At 38.2% G+C, this 21058-nt stretch overlaps 1 protein-coding gene across 5 annotated transcripts in view; it reads right to left on the reverse strand.

Moving 5' to 3' along the window:
- Nucleotides 1-21058, reverse strand: part of ARFIP1 (ADP ribosylation factor interacting protein 1) — a 104530-nt gene that overhangs the window by 10600 nt on the left and 72872 nt on the right. Inside the window, exon 10 of one of the 5 annotated variants that reach the window (XM_066280554.1) lies at nucleotides 9676-9793. The exons of the other annotated variants lie outside the window; for them this stretch is intronic. Within the exon in view, the coding sequence (XP_066136651.1) occupies nucleotides 9676-9793 (118 nt within the window). The remainder of the gene's footprint in view (nucleotides 1-9675; nucleotides 9794-21058) is intronic. 5 annotated transcript variants of the gene reach the window in all.

Genomic DNA, 21058 nt, shown 5'->3' on the forward strand with positions numbered 1-21058 from the left:
CACGTGGGCAGCGCCATCTTTAACAAAGTGAGCATAATATATTTTATCTGCCCAACACAGAGGAACATAGTTAAAAGAATAAAATGGGCCTGACCAGGTGGTGGTGCACTGGATAGAGCGTCGGACTGGGATGCGGAAGACCCAGGTTCGAGACCCCGAGGTTGCCAGCTTGAGCGCAGGCTCATCTGGCTTGAGCAAAAAGCTCACCAGCTTGGACCCAAGGTTGCTGGCTCAAGCAAGGGGTCACTCGGTCTGCTGAAGGCCCGTGGTCAAGGCACATATGAGAAAGCAATCAATGAACAACTAAGGTGTCGCAACGAGAAACTGATGATTGATGTTTCTCATCTCTCTCCATTCCTGTCTGTCCCTATCTATCTCTCTCTCTGACTCTCTCTCTCTGTCCCTGTAAAAAAAAAAAAAAAAAGAAAAAAGAAAAAAGAATAAAATGGTACTTAATATGTACCTATCAATAATCACTATAAATGTAAATGGCTTAAATGCCCCAATCAAAAGACATAGGATAGTTGAATGAATAAGAAAATAAGATCCATATATATGCTATTTACAAGAGATATACCTCAGAATGAAAGATACACAGACTTTAAGTAAAGGGATAGAAAAAGATATTTCATGCAAATGGAAAAAAAAAGCTGGGATAGCAATACTATATATATATGACAAAATAGACTTTAGAACAAAGGACATTACATAATAAAGGAAGTATCCAACAAGAGGATATAACCCTTGTAAATATTTATGCACCCAACATAGGAGTACCTAAATATGTAAAGCAAATCTTGATGAACATAAAGGGAAAGACTGACAGTAACACAGTCATGTTAGGGGGATTTTAACACCCCACTGACATCAATAAATAGATCTTTCAATCAACAAGGAAACAATGGCCTTAAATGACATACTAGATCAGATGGATTTAGTAGATATCTTCAGTGCAATTAACTCCAAAGCATCAATATATACCTTACTTTCAAGAGCACATGAAACATTTTCTAGAATAGATCACATATTGGGACACAAAACAAGTCTCAATAAATTTAGGAAGACTGAAATCATATCAAGCATCTTCTCTGATCATAATGGTATAAAACTAAAAACCAATCACAAGAAAACAGGGACATGGAGATTAAATAACATGTTACTAAACAATGACTGGGTTAACAGTGTGATCAAGGAACAAATCAAAAGTTACCTTGAAACAAATAAAAATGAGAACACAACCCCAAATCTAAGGGACACGGCCAAAGCAGTCCTACGAGGGAAATTCACAGCATTACAGGCTTATCTCAAGGAACAACAAAAATCTCAAATTAACAATCTACCTTTACACTTAAAGGAACTTGAAATAGAACAAACAGGAAGGTGAAGGTAGGTAGAAGAGAGAAAATAAAGGACAAATGGTAATAGAAGGAGACTTGATGTGGGGAGGTAAACACACCACACAACAGGGGTCCCCAAACTACGGCCCGCGGGCTGCATGCAGCTCCCTGAGGCCATTTATCCAGCCCCCACCACACTTCCAGAAGAGGCACCTCTTTCATTGTGGTCAGTGTGAGGAGCATAGTTCCCATGGAAATACTGGTCAATTTGTTGATTTAAATTTACTTGTTTTTTATTTTAAATATTGTATTTGCTCCCGTATTGTTTTTTTACTTTAAAATAAGATATGTGCAGTGTGCATAGGGATTTGTTCATAGTTTTTTTAATAGTCCGGCCCTCCAACGGTCTGAGGGACAGTGAACTGGCCCCCTGTGTAAAAAGTTTGGGGACCCCTGCCATGCAATATACAGATGATATATTATAGAAATGTACATCTGAAACCTATATCATTTTATTAACCAATGTCACCCCAATAAATTCAATTTAAAAATAAATAAAAATAAAAGATACAGAAAAAAGAACAACAAACAAAGCCCAAAGTGAGTAGAAGGAAGGAAATAATGAAGATCAGAATAGAAAGAAATGAAAGAGAGTCTAAAAGTACAATACAAAAGATCAATGAAATCAAGAGCTGGTTCTTTGAAAAGAAACAAGATCAACAAACTTTTAACGAGACTCATCAAGAAAAAAAGAGGACCCATATTAATAAAATCAGAAATGAAAGAGCAGAAGTAACACTGACACCACAGAAATACAAAGGATTGTAAGAAAATATAAACAATTATATGCCAACAAATTGAACAATTTGGATGAAATGGATAAATTCCTAGAAACACACAATCTTCCAAAACTGAATCAGGAAGAATCAAAGAATCTCAATAGACATATTACAGCTAGTGAAATGGAAGCAGTAATAAAAAAAATCCCAAAAAATAAAAGTCCTGGACTTTTACTAAACATGCAAAGAAAAACTAATACCTCCAACTATTCCAAAAAAATTCAAGAGGAGGAAAGACTCCCAACTCAGTTTATGAGGCCAGCATTTTCCTAATTTCAAAACTAGATAAAGATACTGCAAAGAAAGGAAATTATTAGCCAATACCCCTGGTGAAAATAGATGCTAAAATCCTCAACAAAATATTAGCAAACCAGACTCAGCAACACATTAAAAAGATACACCATGTTCAAGTGGAATTTATTACAGGGATGCTAGGTAGGTTCAAAGTCTGCAAATCAATTAACATGATACACCACACAAACAAAATGTAGGATAAAAACCACACACTTATATTAATAGCTGGAGAAAAAGCATTTAATATAATCCAGTATCCATTTTTGATAAAAAAAAAAACCTCTCAGCAAAGTTTAAATAGAGGGAACATACCTCAATGTTAATAGAAGCCGTAAATGACAAGCCTAAAGCCAACATCATACTCAATGGGCAAAAACTACAAGCCTTTCCTTTAAGATTGGAAACAAGACAGGGATATCCACTTTCACCACTCTTATTCAACATAGCACTGGAACTCCTAGCCACAGCAATCAGACAATAAGAAGAAATAAAAAGCGTCCAGATTGGAAAGGAAGAAGTAAAACTGCCATCACTTGCAGATTGGATATCCACTTTCACCACTCTTATTTCAACATAGCACTGGAACTTCTAGCCATAGCAATCAGACAACAAGAAGAAATAAAAAGCATCCAGATTGGAAAGGAAGAAGTAAAACTGCCATCATATGTTATATAGAGAACACTACAGATTCCACCAAAAAACTATTAGAACTGATAAATGAATTCAGTAAAGTAGCAGGATACAAAATAAATACCCATAAATCAGCTGTATTTTTATATACCAATAATGAACATTCAGAAAGGGAAACTAAGAAAATCCCATTCACAATAGCTTCAAAAGAAATAAAATACTTAGGAATAAATTTAAGGATGTAAAAGATCTGTACTCAGACAGTTATCACACTGCAGAAAGAAACTGAAGAAGATATAAGTAAATGGAAGCATATACAGTATTCATGGATAGGAAGAATTAACATAATTAAAGTGCCCATACTACCAAAAGCAATCTATAAATTCAACACAATTCCTATCAAGATACCAATGGCATATTTCACAGAACTAGAACATATATTCCAAAAATTTATATGGGACCACAAAAGACCCTGAATAGCCAAAACAATCTTGAGAAAGGAACAAAGTTGGAGGAGTCATGCTACCTGATACCAAACTAAACTACAAGGCCACAGTAATCAAAACAGCATGGAATAAAACAGACAAATAGATCAATGAAACAGAAATGGAGAGCCCAGAAACCAACCCACACCTTTATAGTCAAATGGAGGCAAAACATACAATGGGGTGAAGATAGTCTATTCAATAAATGTTGGTAGCAATATTGGACAGATGTGTGCAAAATAATGAAACCAGACCACCTTCTTATACCATACACAACAATAAACTCAGAACAAATTTAAGACTTAAATGTTAGACTCACTACCATAAGAATCCTAGAAGAAAATACATACAGGCAGTAAAATTTCAGATATTTCTCATAGCACTATTTTTTCTGATACATCTACTCAAGCAAGGGAAACAATAAATAAACAATCAATCAAACGGGACTATAAAAAACTAAAAACTTTGTGCACAGCAAAGGAAACCATCAACAAAATGAAAAGAGAGCTCACTGAAAGGGGGAACACATTCTCTGATACATCTGATAAGGGGTTAATATGCAAAATTTATAAAGAACTTATAAAACTCAACAGCAAAAATCCAAACAATCTAATTAAAAATGGGCAAAGGACTTGAATAGACAGGTCTTTTCTAAATAGAGGTATCCATATATCTGGAAACCCAAAGAAAAACATTAGTCCTATTTATTTATTTTATTGGGGGAAGGGTATTTTCTGAAGTGAGAAGCTGGGAGGCAGAGAGACAGACACCTGCATGCGCCCGACTGGGATCCACTTGGCATGTCCACTAGGGGGCGATGCTCTGCCCATCTGGGGTGTTGCTCCGTTGCATCCTGAGCAATTCTAGCATCTGAGGCAGAAGCCATGAAGCCAACCTCAGTGCCTGGGCCTAACTTTGCTCCAATGGAGCGTTAGCTGCGGGAGGGGAAGAGAGAGAAAGGAGAAGGGGAAGGGTGGAGAAGCAGATGGGTGCTTCTCCTGTGTGCCCTGACCAGGAATCGAACCCAGGACATCCACAACCTGGGCCAATGCTTTACCACTAAGCCAACCAGCCAGGGCTGGTAGTCCTATTTATTTTTAAAGCTAGATACTAGCTCCTATTTTAGAGACTTAATAACTTCAACTGAAAGTTTGTGTACCAGTTTTTGAACCAACCCATTAATTCTGCACTTTAAAAGGCTTTCACACTAGTAGCCTACCTATATCACAAAGTAATATTCCACCTTGCTCCATTATTTGGCCTTTCTTGTTTTTCCATTTTGGATGATCCATGGCTCCTGGAGTTACTGAGCAATTCAGGGACTTCTGGATGTTTAGTGTGAAGCTCAAATTTTCTTTCTTTCTCTTTTTTTCTTAAGATTTTATTTATTTTAGAGAAGGGAGAGACAGAGAGAGAGAGAGAAGGGGGGAGGAGAAGGAAGCATCAATTCCCATATGTGCCTTGACCAGGCAAACCGAGGGTTTGCCTCAGCGTTCGAGGTCCATGCTTTAGCCACTGTGTCACCACAGGTGAGGCTCTAATTTTCAAAAATAGGTTCTAGACAATTACTTTATTGCTCATTGGGTCACAAAAATTCTTTAACTTGAATTTTAATCCCCATGTTTTAGAATTAGAGGAAACAATAAAAGCAGAGTAAAGGATTTGTTTAATGTACTGGATCTCCAGAGAGCTGTCATAACAGTCTAGAAAGTTAGAGAGTCAAAGAGAACAGGGGAAAGGCTTCCGACAATCTTCAGCTAACCCTACAAATGTCAACACAGTCAAGTTCCCTACTCCTTGGGCTAGCTGATGAACCAAACACAGAGACACACCTCTTCTTGTAGCTGAGGAAGGCTTGATAGCTCATTAACAAAGACTCAAATGAGGTGTGTTAGCTGTGTTTAAAATGGTCCTCCACTCCCCAATGAAACATAATCCCTGGGAAACCAAGGAAAGAGGGTGCTTTTAGGACTGACTTCCAGTTTGTACAACAAAATGATACAATACCCATTACACAAAAACATTCCCCCAGTAACTGTGAGAAGGTTGATGTGTTGTATTTTTTCTTTCTTTCTTTTTTTGAGAGGAAAGGGGAGGAAGAAAGGGGAGAAGGGAGAGAGAAAAGCATCAACTCGCTCCACTTGGTTGTGTCACTGATTGCTTCTCATATGTGTTCTCATCAGGGCTCAAACTGGCGACCTCAGGGGTTGAGCCAGCGCCCACAGGGCCTAGCCAACGACCAGCAACTCTGGTGCTCCAGGATGACACAATATCCACTGTGCGACTAGCCAGGGCGATGTGTCAAGTCTTTAAAAGTATACATACACTTCAAAGTAGCTCCCTTGAATAAAGAGAGCCTTTGGGGATTCACAGCTTTTCAACTATAACCATGACAATAAAGTATAAAATTTGTCACTTTAATTTCAGAAGCTATTTTATAGCAAAACAGATAACTTGCCTCACTTTTCTATTAGCACTGATTATGTGTTATCTTAGTACAAATTCTAGTTTTGGGAGTATGTCTTCAAAATCAGATACAAATTCAAATAAGAATGAAATTGATTCTTTTATCCAATCAAACCATTGCTAAATGAAAAATAAAGAAGAATTAAAATAAACTAATAAACCAATTTCTAATGTGAATATACTTTTCTAAATAAAATGAAGTAAAAAAAAAAAAGCTTGGCTATTTTTGATAAACTAAAAGATCCTGGTTTGAAAGCCCAGGTCACCAGCTTGAGCAAGGGCTCATCCGGCTTGAGCACAGGGTTGCTGGCTTAAGCGTTGGATCATAGACATGACCCCATGGTTGCTGGCTTGAACCCAAAGGTCACTGGCTTAAAGCCCAAGGTCGCTGGCTTGAGCATGGGGTCACTTGCTCTGCTGCAGCCCCCTGGGTCAATGCACGTATGAGAAAGCAATGGATGAACAACTAAGGTGCCGCAATGAAGAACTGATGATTGATGCTTCTCATTTCTCTCCCTTCCTGTCTGTCTGTACCTCTCTGTCCCTCTCTCTATCAAAAAAAATGTTTTGGTTATTAAATAAATACAAATAATTATCAATTAAAGGGTAATTTATATTAGAATTAATATTAGAAAAGCAGTTACAATATTAATTATTAGAATTAATATTAATACTAGAATTAATATTAGTAGAAAAGCAGTTACAATACAATTTTAAAGATAGGTAAATTTTGCAATTTTGGTAGTGACTGTGCTGTTGGCACTATATGTGAGCAGTTTTAACAAAACTTAAAAGTATTAAGTTATTTGGGTTGTTTATCAGGTTTACTTTACTAGGTCATTTGGTGTTGTAAAGGTCAGTCTAGGAAAGATTCTGGCTTCTCAAATAGAATTGGTTTAGGCAGAGAGGAAGAAAGTGAGGTGGGGAAAAGATCGAACTCACTTTTAAGGGAAGGGGGAAAAAACCCAAAATGAGGAAATATTTTAGGGTCATTACACTTTTGAAATTTACTTCTATACTTATACGATCTGATCACGGAAGTGATGCGCACACAGAATCAAAGAAACAGCCACGCACTTTCAGTTAACTACTGTGTGATGTAGTGGGTGACACTAACTTCTGTCAGGCACTTTCTACGTGGCAGATAGTATGTTGCCTGAACATCTACTCATACAGTCTTTTATTCTCTCCATGTCACAGTTAAAAAAAGCAGACTCACAAAGTTATGTAACTTGCCTAAGGTTAGACAGCCAGGAAGCAGCTGGGCTGGGATTTGGGGAACTCGGGCATGTATTACTGCATCTAAGACTTATTCCATGTTTTTTCACCTATTCTAATGTGCAATAAATTCCAATATTCATAAGGCAACAAACATTTTATAAAGTTTGGAACAAAAAAGGTATGCCAAACGTTTAAAAGAGGGGTAGAGATGTAGAAAAGATATATTTTAACCTCCTTCCTAATTTTGTCTCTGGCCCTGAAGTTACATTTAAACATCTTCAGAACAAGGATCTAACACAAGGGTTGGAGGAAATGAAAAAAAAAAAAAGTTAATTCTTTCTAAAATTATAAGATTAATGCAATTTTAAGCTTTCATATAATCTTTTCATGGTTACAGAGCAAGGGAAATAACTATAATGAACTATTTACTTATGCATGTCCCAAGTTAGAAAAAATTTAAAATGGCTGTAAGGATCAATAAACTACAACAGAAAAGCAGTGATTTAAAATAGGAGCAAAAGAAGACAGAGGTAACAATTGCAGGCAGAAACGGGATGATGACAAATTTGACAAATTTTCAAAACCTAACATCAGAAACAATTAGAGTAATTCAGAAATACACTAAATCATTGTGAACTCAATTACAAAGAACTTTCATAAAGATCTGCCAAACAATGAGCAACCCAGATCAGACCTCAGCAAAACCACTATAGCAGCATCTGGTGAATGACCTAAAATATAGCACACAATACTGTAATTGTTAAAGGGCAAAACAAACTTCAACAAGGCAGAGACAAGCTGGGGTTTAAAATAGAAACTGGGTAAGAGAAATTTAAGAGGAGGACTGATAGATGATGCCAATTGGATTACCCTGAAAACTTTCTCTTGCCTACACAGCACATATCAATAGAAGATAAATACCATTTCCAAAATGACTGACTGAAAACCCTGAAGAGAAGTATTACTTTGTAGGCATCAAAACCATAAAAATAGACTATTTTTTTCCAAGTGAAATTTACATTGCATGCCTTCTTATCAGAGATGCTGAAGTAATTAAGAAAAAGAGGTAATTTCTACTTAAAAGTTATTAGTTATAGTGTTCTTCAAATAAATTAGTGGCTCTGCCAACTACTAATTCCTCTCTTTACACTCAACTATTTAAAAATGTATAATTATGTGCTTTCTCTGCTTATCATTGATCTTTTCTCAGTAAGTAGCGATCAGAAGAGAACAAGCAGAAAAGTATACCTGTCTTAGTCTTTTATTGGGTGTGGGATTTTATTACCTTGTAATAGAGTTGGAAATGCTTGTCATGTCAAAGCAACTACCAGTTGAGAAAGAAAGGCACTATCAAAAATAAGGGTGTGGGCACTGGGAAGGGAGTGAAAAAAGGAAAGACAAATATGAACTACAAGTGGAGGTGGAAGAACAGATTTTATTTTTCTGACTCATTGGGATAGGTTTCAACAAATCACTGACAAGCAGGATAAAAAAAAAAAGCATCCTGCAAGGGAAAAAAGGGCTGTCCTCTTTTGAAAAGAAGATAACTGATGAAACATAATCTGTAAACTCCAGAAGGATAGGTCACAGAACTGTGATAATGTCTTATAAATCTCTATTCGACTGTACAGTAAAGGTTTCTTCCCCCTGAGTGAAATTTTCTCTTGCCCTTCTGTTCCACGGTTTACAAGGTTAGCTCCCTCTCCTTCCTCCCTTCTTTCTAAGAGACCTAAGTACACACGACCAATATGGCTTCTGTTATCTCCCATCTTCTTCCTCTGCTATTTTAAGAACCTTGGTGCCTGGCCGGTTTGCTCAGTGGATAGAACGTCAGCCCAGCATGCAGACATCCTGGGTTCGATACCCAGTCAGGGCACACACGAGAAGTGACCGTTTGCTCCTTTTCCTCTCCCTCTCCCCCTTCTTTCTCTCTTCCTCTCTCGCAGCCAGTGGCTTCGATGATCTGAGCATAATCTCAGGCATTGAGGATAGTTTTGCTGATTCTAGCTTTGGCCCCAGATGGGGGCTGCCAGGTGGATCTTGGTTGGGGTACATGTGGGAGTCTGTCTATCTCCCCTCCTATCACTTGGGGAAAAAAAGGAACCTATGTGGAGCAGCATTATAGCTTCATTTCACTTAACTAAAAGCAGGACTATGGAGTCAGATCTAGATTTGGTCTGGCTGGGCGACTTTGGGCGAGTTATTTAAGCTCTCTGAACCTCAGCATTTTCATCTGTACACCAGTATATGATCATCCAGATCACAGATTATATAGACATATATAGATGTTATATAAAGTACTTTTAGAGAGTTTCCTCCATATACACACAACTCAAAGATCAGCGTCTAGCAATCCATTTACTGTAAGAAGGGAGGCTCTACAGATGTATCCACAAAGCTTACCTCCAGTGGAAGAAACAGACCAGCAGGCATTCACAGCACAGATTATGAAATACGCTTTAAGTTGAGTAGGCACTGGGCATATAGTAATAAACAGAGGAGGAAAGAAACTTCCAAGTTGCTAGAGGAAATATTAAGTAAGATAAATCATTCAAGTTAGCATCTAGGCTCCTAATTCAAAATTAATTCAGGTACAGAAGAGTAATTAAGAAACTAGGTATTTTCTTTCATCAATTAGGTGACCCTGTTCTCACTAGCCTTTGTACATTGGACAACAGGGACTTACAGTTAAACCAATGGCCAATTCACACTCATCTTTTACATTCACAAAATAGCTTTCCTTCATAATTATGGTTTTCTGTATTATATCCTGGAAAACTAACATTTTAAGAACCCTATCTCTTATACAATTTACAACATTCTGGTCTTATGCATGTAACAACTATTTATAAACTTAATGGAAAAGTTTTATTAAAATTTATGATAAAGCCATTTTTCTTCTTTTATAAAATCCATAAACAGTATGCCCTGCTTTAAGATGAGAAAATTTAACAAAGTTTACAAATCATTTAAACATATGACCCTGAGTTTCTTTAAAAATGTTTTTTCCTGACTTTTAGCCACCCATGCTCATGTTACACATTCTTGTGTGGTCCTGCTTAAGTCATACTGCCACCTAGCCTAGCAGGTCCTTCTAGCCCACAATAATGTTAATCACATTCTGTTTTTCTTCTTTTTCATGCTTAATTCAGCATTTTGCATGTAATAGATTTTACTAAATGTTCTCCATTAGGCGTTAAGCTGCTTGTCAGCACAAAGTTTGTCATAATGTCTTTATACAGCATTTTTATTAATTTATTAAAAAAAGATTTTATTTATTCATTTTAGAGAGGAGAGAAGAAGAGAGAGAAGAGGAAGAGGAGCAGGAAGCATTAACTCCCTATGTGCCTTGGCCAGGCAAGCCCAGGGTTTCGAACTGGCGACTTCAGCGTTCCAGTTCAACACTTTATCCACTGTGCGACCACAGGTCAGACTACACAGCATTTTTAGAATTAGGAATTAAAATAGTCCAAACCAAGCACCTTAAAAACCATATTAAATTTTAGAAAAGTATCTTTTGAACACTCAAAGACAGAAATAACAACAGAAAATTAGAATGTTATAAGGTTTAAGAACAATAAAGGAGAAACCTAGTTATCAAATGATTTTTTTAATCTAACAAAGTGTAGATGAGTCATGGAAGGAATCTCAATCTCTCTCTATATATATATAATATACACACACAAACATATTTACGTGTATATATAGGCAACACGAAAGTGCTGAGTCATTACTGAGAGAACTTTAAGGAAAGGTTAAAAAAAATACAAAGTCAAATTCTTAAAACACTGCTAGTATCTTCTAAGATTTTATTCAGAAATATTAACTAAAGGTTTTATTTTTAAGTAAACTGAAGAAACTATAACTACCAAGAGCTAAAAAAAATAAAAAGTGCAGTAATGTTACTGTCACCAAAACCAATGCAGATTATTAGTGATTTGTTCAAGTTTTACAGTGGTCACTTAAAAACTCAGCTTTATTACAAAACCTGATAAACTGACTTGGGTCATACCCAAAGTTGCCAAAATATATATGTGGAATGTGGATCTGAGACAGGTATTAACCATTTTATAGAACAGATACATCACAGCAGTAATGGTTAAGAAGTAAATTTTTATGAGTGAATACTATTCACTCAAAGTAAAAGGACCAAATAATCCCCTCTCCTCTAACACATACAACAAAAAAATGAAACCCAAACCCTACCCTCCAAATGAATTAATTGCTCCTGACCAAAAAGGATCAGAAAATACAAGTACCTTATAATTGCAACAAAAAAAAAAAGAAACTAAGTCAGCCAGACCAGGCAGTGGCACAGTGGATAGAGCATTGGATTGGAATGCAAAGGACCCAGGTGCAAAATCCAAGGTCATAGGTTTGAGAGCAGGCTCACCAGCTTGAGCTTGGGGTTGCTGGCTTGAGAATGGGATCAAAGACATGACCCTGTGGTTGCTGGCTTGAGCCCAAGGTCACTAGCTTGAACAAGGGGTCACTTGTTCTGCTCTGCTGTACCCCCCTACCCTGGTCAAGGCACATATGAGAAATCAATCAATGAACAGCTAAGGAGATTAAGGAGCCACAACAAAGAATTGATGCTTCTCATCTTTCTCCCTTCCTGTCTGTCCCTGTCTGTCTCTCTCTCTAACACACACACACACACACACTCACACCCAAGTCAAATCTGTAAAAATAGCAATTCATGCTTATACAGCTATTTCTCATGGAAGGTTTTTACATCTTGTCTACAATATACCTCTCCACAAACACTGTATACTGAAAATCTTGGCACAACTGGGCAGACTATATGGATTAGCTAGGCATGTTCTCTCTCCCGCATACACTGGTCCACGACTGCATATTAATGAAATGATTCTGGATAACTAAGGGTTGGATCAGGGTTTTTCAACCAGTGTGCCATGAGACATGGTCAGGTGTGCTGTGGGGAAATTAAACATGGGTTCCCAAACTACGGCCCACGGAGGCTATTTATCCGGCCCATCCGAACATAAACATTCCCCTCACAATCCCTCCAGCTATCAGCGACAGGAAGAGTGGAGGCACAGGGGAACGCTCACTGACCAATCACCTTCTAGGATTCATCCCGATCACTAGCGATGAACCAATAGTAGGCCGCCTCTCATCCACACCCAGGAAGGTCCCCGCTTGGGCTGACGCGCACTTGTCTACTTGTCATTGTGTGGCCGCGGCAAGTAGTTGAAGCTGCTACTCCTCCCCAGGGTCCCGATCTCTAATCTTGGTCAGGAATGGAGGTAAATGTTGCCACCACTAGATGAAGCCTCAGCTGGTTATGTCTATCCTGATGGTGTATATAGATATTTGACCTTTTTCTTTTTAAAAGAGTCCCCCGCAGAGGGTGATATACAATGCATCACAATGTTATCTAACTTTAAAGCTAAAGTTTGCTGATCTTCCTTTGGACAGTTTTTGGTTATCTGTTGCCAAGGAGTTCCCCATTCTGGCCAATAAAGCTATTTTGACATTGCTCCCGTTTTCAACCACATATCTATGTGAGCTGGGCTTCTCAAGCTTGACTGCGATAAAAACTAAAAACAGAGAGAGACTGAGAACTGTTAAGGAAGAGCTTCGTGTGTGTCTTTCTACCATTCCTGCCAGGATATCCCTTTTGTGTTCATCGAAACAGGCCCAGGTTTCACACTAAGTGAGTATAAATACATTTAGAAACTTTATTATTAACTATATGTATAATATGTACTGTGTTAGAGTGTCATTTTGTGTCATTTTGGTAGGTGGTGTGCCCCAGGATTTTGTAAATGTAAAAAATGTGCCGCAGCTCAAAAAAGGTTGAAAATCACTGGCTTGGATGATGCAAATTTCAAAATCAACCCACAACACAATTCTTTCTGCCTGTTTTCTAAAGAGAGACAGAAGGCAATGCAGACCATGGGCAAATTTTTCCTCCTCTACAAGGGTTTAAAAAAATTTTTAAAGGGACCTATAAGCCAAACCACTGACAGCAGCAAACATGATAGCATACGTGCAAATATTTTCTCATATAAATGAAAGGTACTATATCACACCAGTTCAAATCTGTCACTTAAGAATGGAGGGAATTCATGTCCTAGCAAGTTAACTTTTTCTCCTCAGCACCACATAATTGATCATTTGTTTAAAGCTAAGAGAAAAGTTATAGGCTGTATAAACAAATATTAGACTATGATTTAAAAATAGAAATATAATTGTCTCATTTTGAAAAACGATAAGGCATACTATTTCAAAAACAAAAAAATTCCAGCTGTCTTTATATTCCTTTCTTTTTAGAATTAAATCTTATTCTTTGAATAGGTAGGATCAAAATTTAAAGGCTATAGCTATAAAAAGTATACAATGAGAAACATGTCTTATTTTCACTTCTGTCTCTAACTACTCTGTTCCTTTGATAGGTAACCAATTTTAACTAGTTAATTCTTCCAGTTTTTCTTTATGTCAGCACAAGAATATATATACATTCTTACTTCCTCTCTTACACAAAAGGTATTCTACCATATACACTGCTTTGCACCTTGCTCTTATTTAATAGTATGTTCTGAGGATCTTTCTATCAATAACATTCCTATTCTTTAAAAAAAAAAGATTTTATTTATTGATTTTACCGAAAGGAAACAAGAGGGGGAGGTGAGAAGTAGTTGCTTCACTCTCAATGTTTATTGGTTGCTTGTTGTATGTGCCTTGACCAGGCAAGCCCAGAGTTTCTGCGACCTCAGCGTTCCAGGTCAGTGCTCTAATCCCTCTATCCACTGCACCACTACAGGCTGGGCCCTATGCTTTTTTTTTTTTTTTTTAAACAGCTGTGAAGTATTCCATTATATTAGTGAACCACAGTTTACCAAACTAGTCCTTTACTGCTGAACTGTTGGGTTGTTTCTCATCTTTTGATAGCACAGGCGATGCTGCAATGAATAACCTTGTGCATGTGTCATTTTTTTTCTTGTGTAGGCCCTACCTATCTATGGCAGCTTTATCCACAGCTACTCTGCCCAGTCCTCAGGCTGTGGATTCAGTGGCCATCAGCTGGCTTTGGTATACTTTAGAGCAGGGGTAGTCAACCTTTTTATACCTACCGCCCACTTTTGTATCTCTGTTAGTAGTAAAATTTTCTAACTGCCCACCGGTTCCACAGTAATGGTGATTTATAAAGTAGGGAAGTAACTTTACTTTATAAAATTTATAAAGCAGAGTTACAGCAAGTTAAAGCATATAATAATAATTACTTACCAAGTACTTTATGTCAAATTTTTGCTGTTTGGCAGAATAAATCTTTATAAAACAACTTACTATAGTTAAATCTGTCTTTTTGAAAGATTTTTATTTATTTATTCATTTTAGAGAGGAGAGCGAGTGAGAGAGAGAAAGATGGGAGGAGCAGGAAGCATCAACTCCCGTATGTATCTTGACCAGACAAGTGCAGGGCTTCGAACAGGTGACCTCAGCGTTCCAGGTCGACACCCATCCACTGTGCTACCACAGGTCAGCCAAATCTATCTTTTTATTTATACTTTGGTTGCTCTGCTTCCACCCACCATGAAAGCTGCAATGTCCACTAGTGGGCAGTAGGGACCAGGTTGACTACCACTGCTCTAGAGATTTTCAACCAGTGTGCCACAAGAATTTTTAAAACATGCACTACCTGACAATTTAGTCAGGGCACTGACCTCTTTTTCCTTAGACTGTCAAAAAAAAAAAAAAAAAAAAAAAGACAATAGCCAACACAACAGTCGCCCCATGTGAATGAATCAAAATGATAACAATTTTTTTTGTCACAATGGCAAAAAACACATTTTTTGGTATGCCACAGGACTTCAGTAATTAGTTTTATGTGTGCCATGAGATGAAAAAGTTTGAAAATCACTGGCATACTCTATTCCCTCTATTTAGAATCTCCTTTCTCCACACATCTTTGGTTAACTTCTGTCCATCTTTTTGTATCTAAGCCCCACTGTCTTCCTCTAGCGAGCCTCCGACAATCCTCCACACCAAGCTGATTCCCCTTTGTATACTTACATGACCCTTCTATTTTCCCTTCACAATACATCACAGCTTGTATTCATTAATTATCTGGCTAATGCCTATTTCTCTTACTTGACTATAAACTCTTATAAGCTCTACGATGGCAAGACCATTATATTTGTTACCTAAGCCCGAGATTGGCACATAAAATGCAATCAATTCATATTTGCTGAATAAAGAAATAAAATGTCAAAGGTGCTAATTTGTTCTCAGTATTTTACATGTATGTGTTTTACCTTTAAAATATCTCTTCAAACCTTCAGTTCACTGTTTCTACCACCACCACGTTTATCCAAGCTTATTCAGTAGAACCTAAGAGGTTCTACTGAAATCTATGCTCCATATTTCAGTCCTATCATATGCCAAGAATTCTTTTAACGGTTTCCCACTGATATTAAAATTAACTTTTCCTGGACACAGTCTGTAAGGCTGCATGGTCTGGCCACATCTTACTTCCTAGTTTTCTCTCTATGCTCTAGCCCAGGGGTCCCCAAACTACAGCCACCAGGCCGCATGCGGCCCCCTGAGGCCATTTATCTGGCCCCCACCGCACTTCCAGAAGGGGCACCTCTTTCAATGATGGTCAGTGAGAGGAGCACAGGATGCATCTGCATCCTGTATGTGGTGGCGCCGCAAAGCGCAGCGTCGCTTACGTGGGACACACAACGTCATGACTCCGGAAGCACGTCATATCACTTGTTACGGCTAGCAGTGACAAATATGGAACCGGACATTGATCGTCTCACTAGCCAAAAGCAGGCCCATAGTTCCCAATGAAATACTGGTCAGTTTGTTGATTTAAATTTACTTGTTCTTTATTTTAAATATTGTATTTGTTCCTGTTTTGGTTTTTTACTTTAAAATAAGATATGTGCAGTGTTCATAGGGATTTGTTCATAGCTTTTTGGGGTTTTTTTTGTTTTTTTGTTTTTTTTTCTCCTGAAGTTGGAAACGGGGAGGCAGTCAGACAGACTCCCGCATACGCCTGACCGGGATCCACCCGGCATGCCCACCAGGGGGTGTTGCTCTGTTGCAACCAGAGCCATTCTGGCGCCTGAGGCAGAGGCCATGGAGCCATCCTCAGCGCCTGGGCCAACTTTGCTCCAATGGAGCCTCGGCTGCGGGAAGGGAAGAGACAGACAGAGAGGAAGGAGAGGGGAAGGGGTGGAGAAGCAGATGGGTGCTTCTCCTGTGTGCCCTGGCCAGGAATCGAACCCGGGACTCCCGCACACCAGGCCGACGCTCTACCACTGAGCCAACCAGCCAGGGCCTGTTCATAGTTTTTTTTATAGTCTGGCCCTCCAACGGTCTGAGGGACAGTGAACTGGCCCCCTGTGTAAAAAGTTTGGGGACCCCTGCTCTAGCCACATGTGCTCTATAAGCCCCCCCCCGCCCCACGGCCGTCGGGGGCTGTTACACATACAGTACTGTTTGTTCTTCCTACCTGGAATACACCGCTTCTCATTTGACCTAGTTAATGCCCAACATCACTTTCTCATGGAAGCTGGCCCTGACCACTTGTAACTGACCATGTACCCTCCCCTTGAAAGCACTGGTCAGAGCCAAAATTTTATTTATCATCTATATGATATAATATAAAAATATTTTTATATTTTATATATTTTTTTTTATTTGATCCATGTAGCATCTTTTACTAGCCTATAAGCTATTTGAGGGTAGAATTTGTGTTTAGTTTGCTCACTGTGTATCATCACCAATATCTAGAACACTTCCCGGTAAGGTGGGTGGGGACTAAAGTTCTGCCATACCAAATGTGCCTTTGGGGATATTGTTTTTAGGCTGGTTACTAAGTAACAAAAGACTCAGAAAGAAACTCTGACCCACCCACTTACCTGCCTAAAGAAATTCAAATAGAAAAACCTGCTTAAAAGGTGGGAGCATCACCTTACCATCCTAATTAATACAAGCTACATGTGGGAGACAGGGAGAAATCTAGCAAAGTTTGCTTGTTCGACTTCCCTCTGTGTCTCACTGTTTTGGGTGGCCCAGGTAAAAATCTATTTACCACATGTTTGCTGCTTCTCATCTACCTACAGGCTGCCTGCTTTCCCTTTGAAATCCCAGACCCCTGGCCCCCTTCTCCTTTGTCCAAAACGGCCTACAAATCTCAACTGCCCAATGCCCTTGGGTCTCATATTCTTATGAAATCCTGCACATACATCCATAATAAATTTTGGACATTTTCTCCTGTTAATTTGTCTCATGTTTTTGATTATTGGACGAGACAGAAGAACTTAGGTGGGAGGAAATTATTTCCCCCCTACTGGCACACAGTATATACTTGAAAAAAGGTTGGTTAAATAAATGGAAGAAAAAAAAAAGGACAATAACAACATTAAATTATATCAAATTACATAATGAAATATACTCAGGAATTAAGTCTAGAAGTAAAGTTGCATGGGTAAGGGAATGTTTCATAGGACCCAGATGTGGGTAATCTTATCTGGCACAGTGTTGAGGTTGCTTATTATGCATACACATTTCAATCCACAAATGTTTATTATTATTTTCTTTTATCTAGAGTAAAGAGTGGTTCTTACACCTATACAACTTAATTTCACTTACCTATAAACAAATACCAATTGTGCCTCCAGATGCAGAAATAACAAGTCACTGGAATGAATATTTTAAAGGTATCAAGAGTAAGAAGTTGGGGTTCTTTCTTTTGACAATGGGGATAAAGAAATTTCTAGAATGTATCTGCTTGTACAACTTAAGTACATTTAAGGAGGATTAACATATTCCTTAAAATTTGGCAACAAACATCCTTTTTTTCTCCAGAGGTTTATATTTTTTGCTCTCAAAGTTTTAGTCAACAAATAGCAGCTTTACCCTCAAGCTTTTCCAAATACAGTGTATTTTTAAAAAATGTACCGTGCTTTGAATATTTTCTACTTGTGTAAAGCCACCGAGTCGTCACAACTAGATACAGAGGGGTCTCATGTCACATGAGAAAGTGTATTCCATTGTAGGTGTTTTTGTTTTCTGTGTATTTTCCTTATTTTCCTGACTCACCACTTTATTCATTATATTTTTCTCTGAAAGTTAAATTAATAAGACATATAAAATAAATCTGTAATATATTAGAAATAACATCATAAAGTACAAGAATATTTTTGTATTATGATTATATATAAAACATAATGTGAGTGAAAACAAGTTTTTCTTCAACCTAAGAATCAGAATGACTAAGATTTTTTTTTTTTTTTTACAGAGAGAGAGAGTTGGAGAGAGGGATAGACAGGGACAGACAGACAGGAACAGAGATGAGAAGCATCAATCACTAGTTTTTCATTGCGCACTGCGACACCTTAGTTGTTCATTGATTGCTTTCTCATATGTGCCTTGACCACGGGCCTTCAGCAGACCGAGTAACCCCTTGCTGGAGCCAGCGACCTTGGGTCCAAGCTGGTGAGCTTTTGCTCAAACCAGATGAGCCCGCGCTCAAGCTGGTGACCTCGGGGTCTTGAACCTGGGTCCTCGGCATCCCAGTCCGACGCTCTATCCACTGCGCCACTGCCTGGTCAGGCATGACTATGATTTTTGAAAAAAACAAAACAAAACTTAAAATAATTAAGTCAATCAAATATGTGCCCAGGATAGATCCCAAGTCTGGTCCATCCTTTTATACCCCCCTGTCATCCTATAAGTCAATGAAATATAACAAGTGGGAAAAACACTGAAAAAAATGATTATAGCTAATTAACTGACATTACCTTAAAGTAAGAATATTTTTTTATTCTCCTTAAAATAAGAATAAAACTTTAGGATCCTTACTTTTTAATTAAACCCTAAAATGCTTTGTTAAATCTTTGACACATTGAGGGTTCTCTTTTTTTCCTACTACATTAATAACCCTGAAAATTTTATAGATTTAACATCCCCAAGTTAAATTATAGTCCTCTTAAGGAAAACGCTAAAGTAATCTTATTACTTTTTTCTCATGTTCTATGTGATTCCAAGCCATATAAAAAGTTGTTTTAAGCCTGACCAGGTGGTGGCGCAGTGGGCAGAGCGTCGGACTGGGATACAGAAGGACCCAGGTTCGAGACCCGAGGTCGCCAGCTTGAGTGCGGGCTCATCTGGCTTGAGCAAAAAGCTCACCAGCTTGGACCCAAGGTCGCTGGCTCCAGCAAGGGGTTACTCGGTCTGCTGAAGGCCCGCGGTCAAGGCACATATGAGAAAGCAATCAATGAACAACTAAGAAGTCACAACGAAAAACTAATGATTGATGCTTCTCATCTCTCTCCATTCCTGTCTGTCTGTCCCTGTCTATCTCTGCCTCTGTAAAAAAAAAAAAAAAAAAGTTGTTTTAAAATAATAAACATGGGTTTTCACAATGATATGCATATTTTTCTCTAAGTTTTTGCTTCCTCCTTCTGTGCAAACAGTACACACTGCAGACAACAGAAGCGTTTCTGAAAGTATGCTTCGCTTCCCTACAACAGAGAGTGAGGTCACTGGGACTTGCTCCCTTCTATGCCCTGCTGGTGGACTCTCATTCCCTCTCTCACATGCCTTCAGTGTACTTATAATCCTGGGAATAAACGTAAGCTTGCTAAATGACTACTATACATTTAACACCATTGCTAGGAGTCATGAATGCTGTAAAAGAAGGCATGGTACCTAATCTCACAAAGTCTACGGAAGCAACAGAAATGTCTATTTTTCTCTTTACACTAAAGTATCCTGTTTTGTTTTGAACCTTGAAAGGAACAATCAAAGGTAAATAAACTGCCTTAATCCACAAGATGGCTCAAGTTATATTATTTAAAGGTCTAGAAAAAGAGAAATATTGATAAAAGGAGAAACATTAGAAGAGCCTAATTAATTCTGTCCTTAATGCTATGCAACTCAATGTTGTTTAGTAAACAAAGAAAGGTTAAAGAAAAACAGTATATCAGGATGGGTGAATAGAGATACAGACTGTAAATAGTAAAATTTCATTCAATGTTTTCCATTAATGAAAAAACTATTTTTAAAAATAGTTAGAAATCTATAACAATTATAAGTATGTGCATATATATCATCAGCATTAATGCATGCACATACACAGGAATGCGTGCATTTTACATACCTCGTCCCTTAGCTTTGCCAGCAAAGGGAGGTTAGACTAACTGTATGTAAACGTCTCAATTTTCTAAAATATAGCTAAGGATCTACCTCCCAATCCCTCTCAAAAAAATTGTAAAAGTTCTAAGAACAAAACAAAAACATTCTCACAATGTTTGGCCGCTAACATTTATTACAATAGTTTAGGAATTGTCCTTAGTCTTTTACTCAGTGACTATTTGCTATTACTTTATGTATATTCTAGGTGTTTGGTTATTTGGCATTTATCTCATTTTAGAAGAGAAGTGTTGCTAAGGGAAGACACTCCAACAGCTATGACATGAGAACCAAAAGAAAGCCCCCTCTGCCTCCTTCAAAAAGCTACAAAAACAGCTTTTAAAAAAAGGAGTAACCTGCCTGACCAGGCGGTGGCGCAGTGGATACAGCGTTGGACTGGGATGCGGAAGGACCCAGGTTTGAGACCCCGAGGTCGCCAGCTTGAGCGCAGGTTCATCTAGTTTGAGCAAAAGCTCACCAGCTTGGACCCAAGGTCGCTGGCTTGAGCAAGGGGTTACTCGCTCTGCTGAAGGCCCGCGGTCAAGGCACATATGAGAAAGCAATCAATGAACTAAGGTGTCACCACGAAAAACTGATGATTGATGCCTCA

Source organism: Saccopteryx bilineata, chromosome 1 (genome assembly GCF_036850765.1).
Source record: "Saccopteryx bilineata isolate mSacBil1 chromosome 1, mSacBil1_pri_phased_curated, whole genome shotgun sequence".
NCBI classification, from domain to species: Eukaryota; Metazoa; Chordata; class Mammalia; order Chiroptera; family Emballonuridae; genus Saccopteryx; species Saccopteryx bilineata.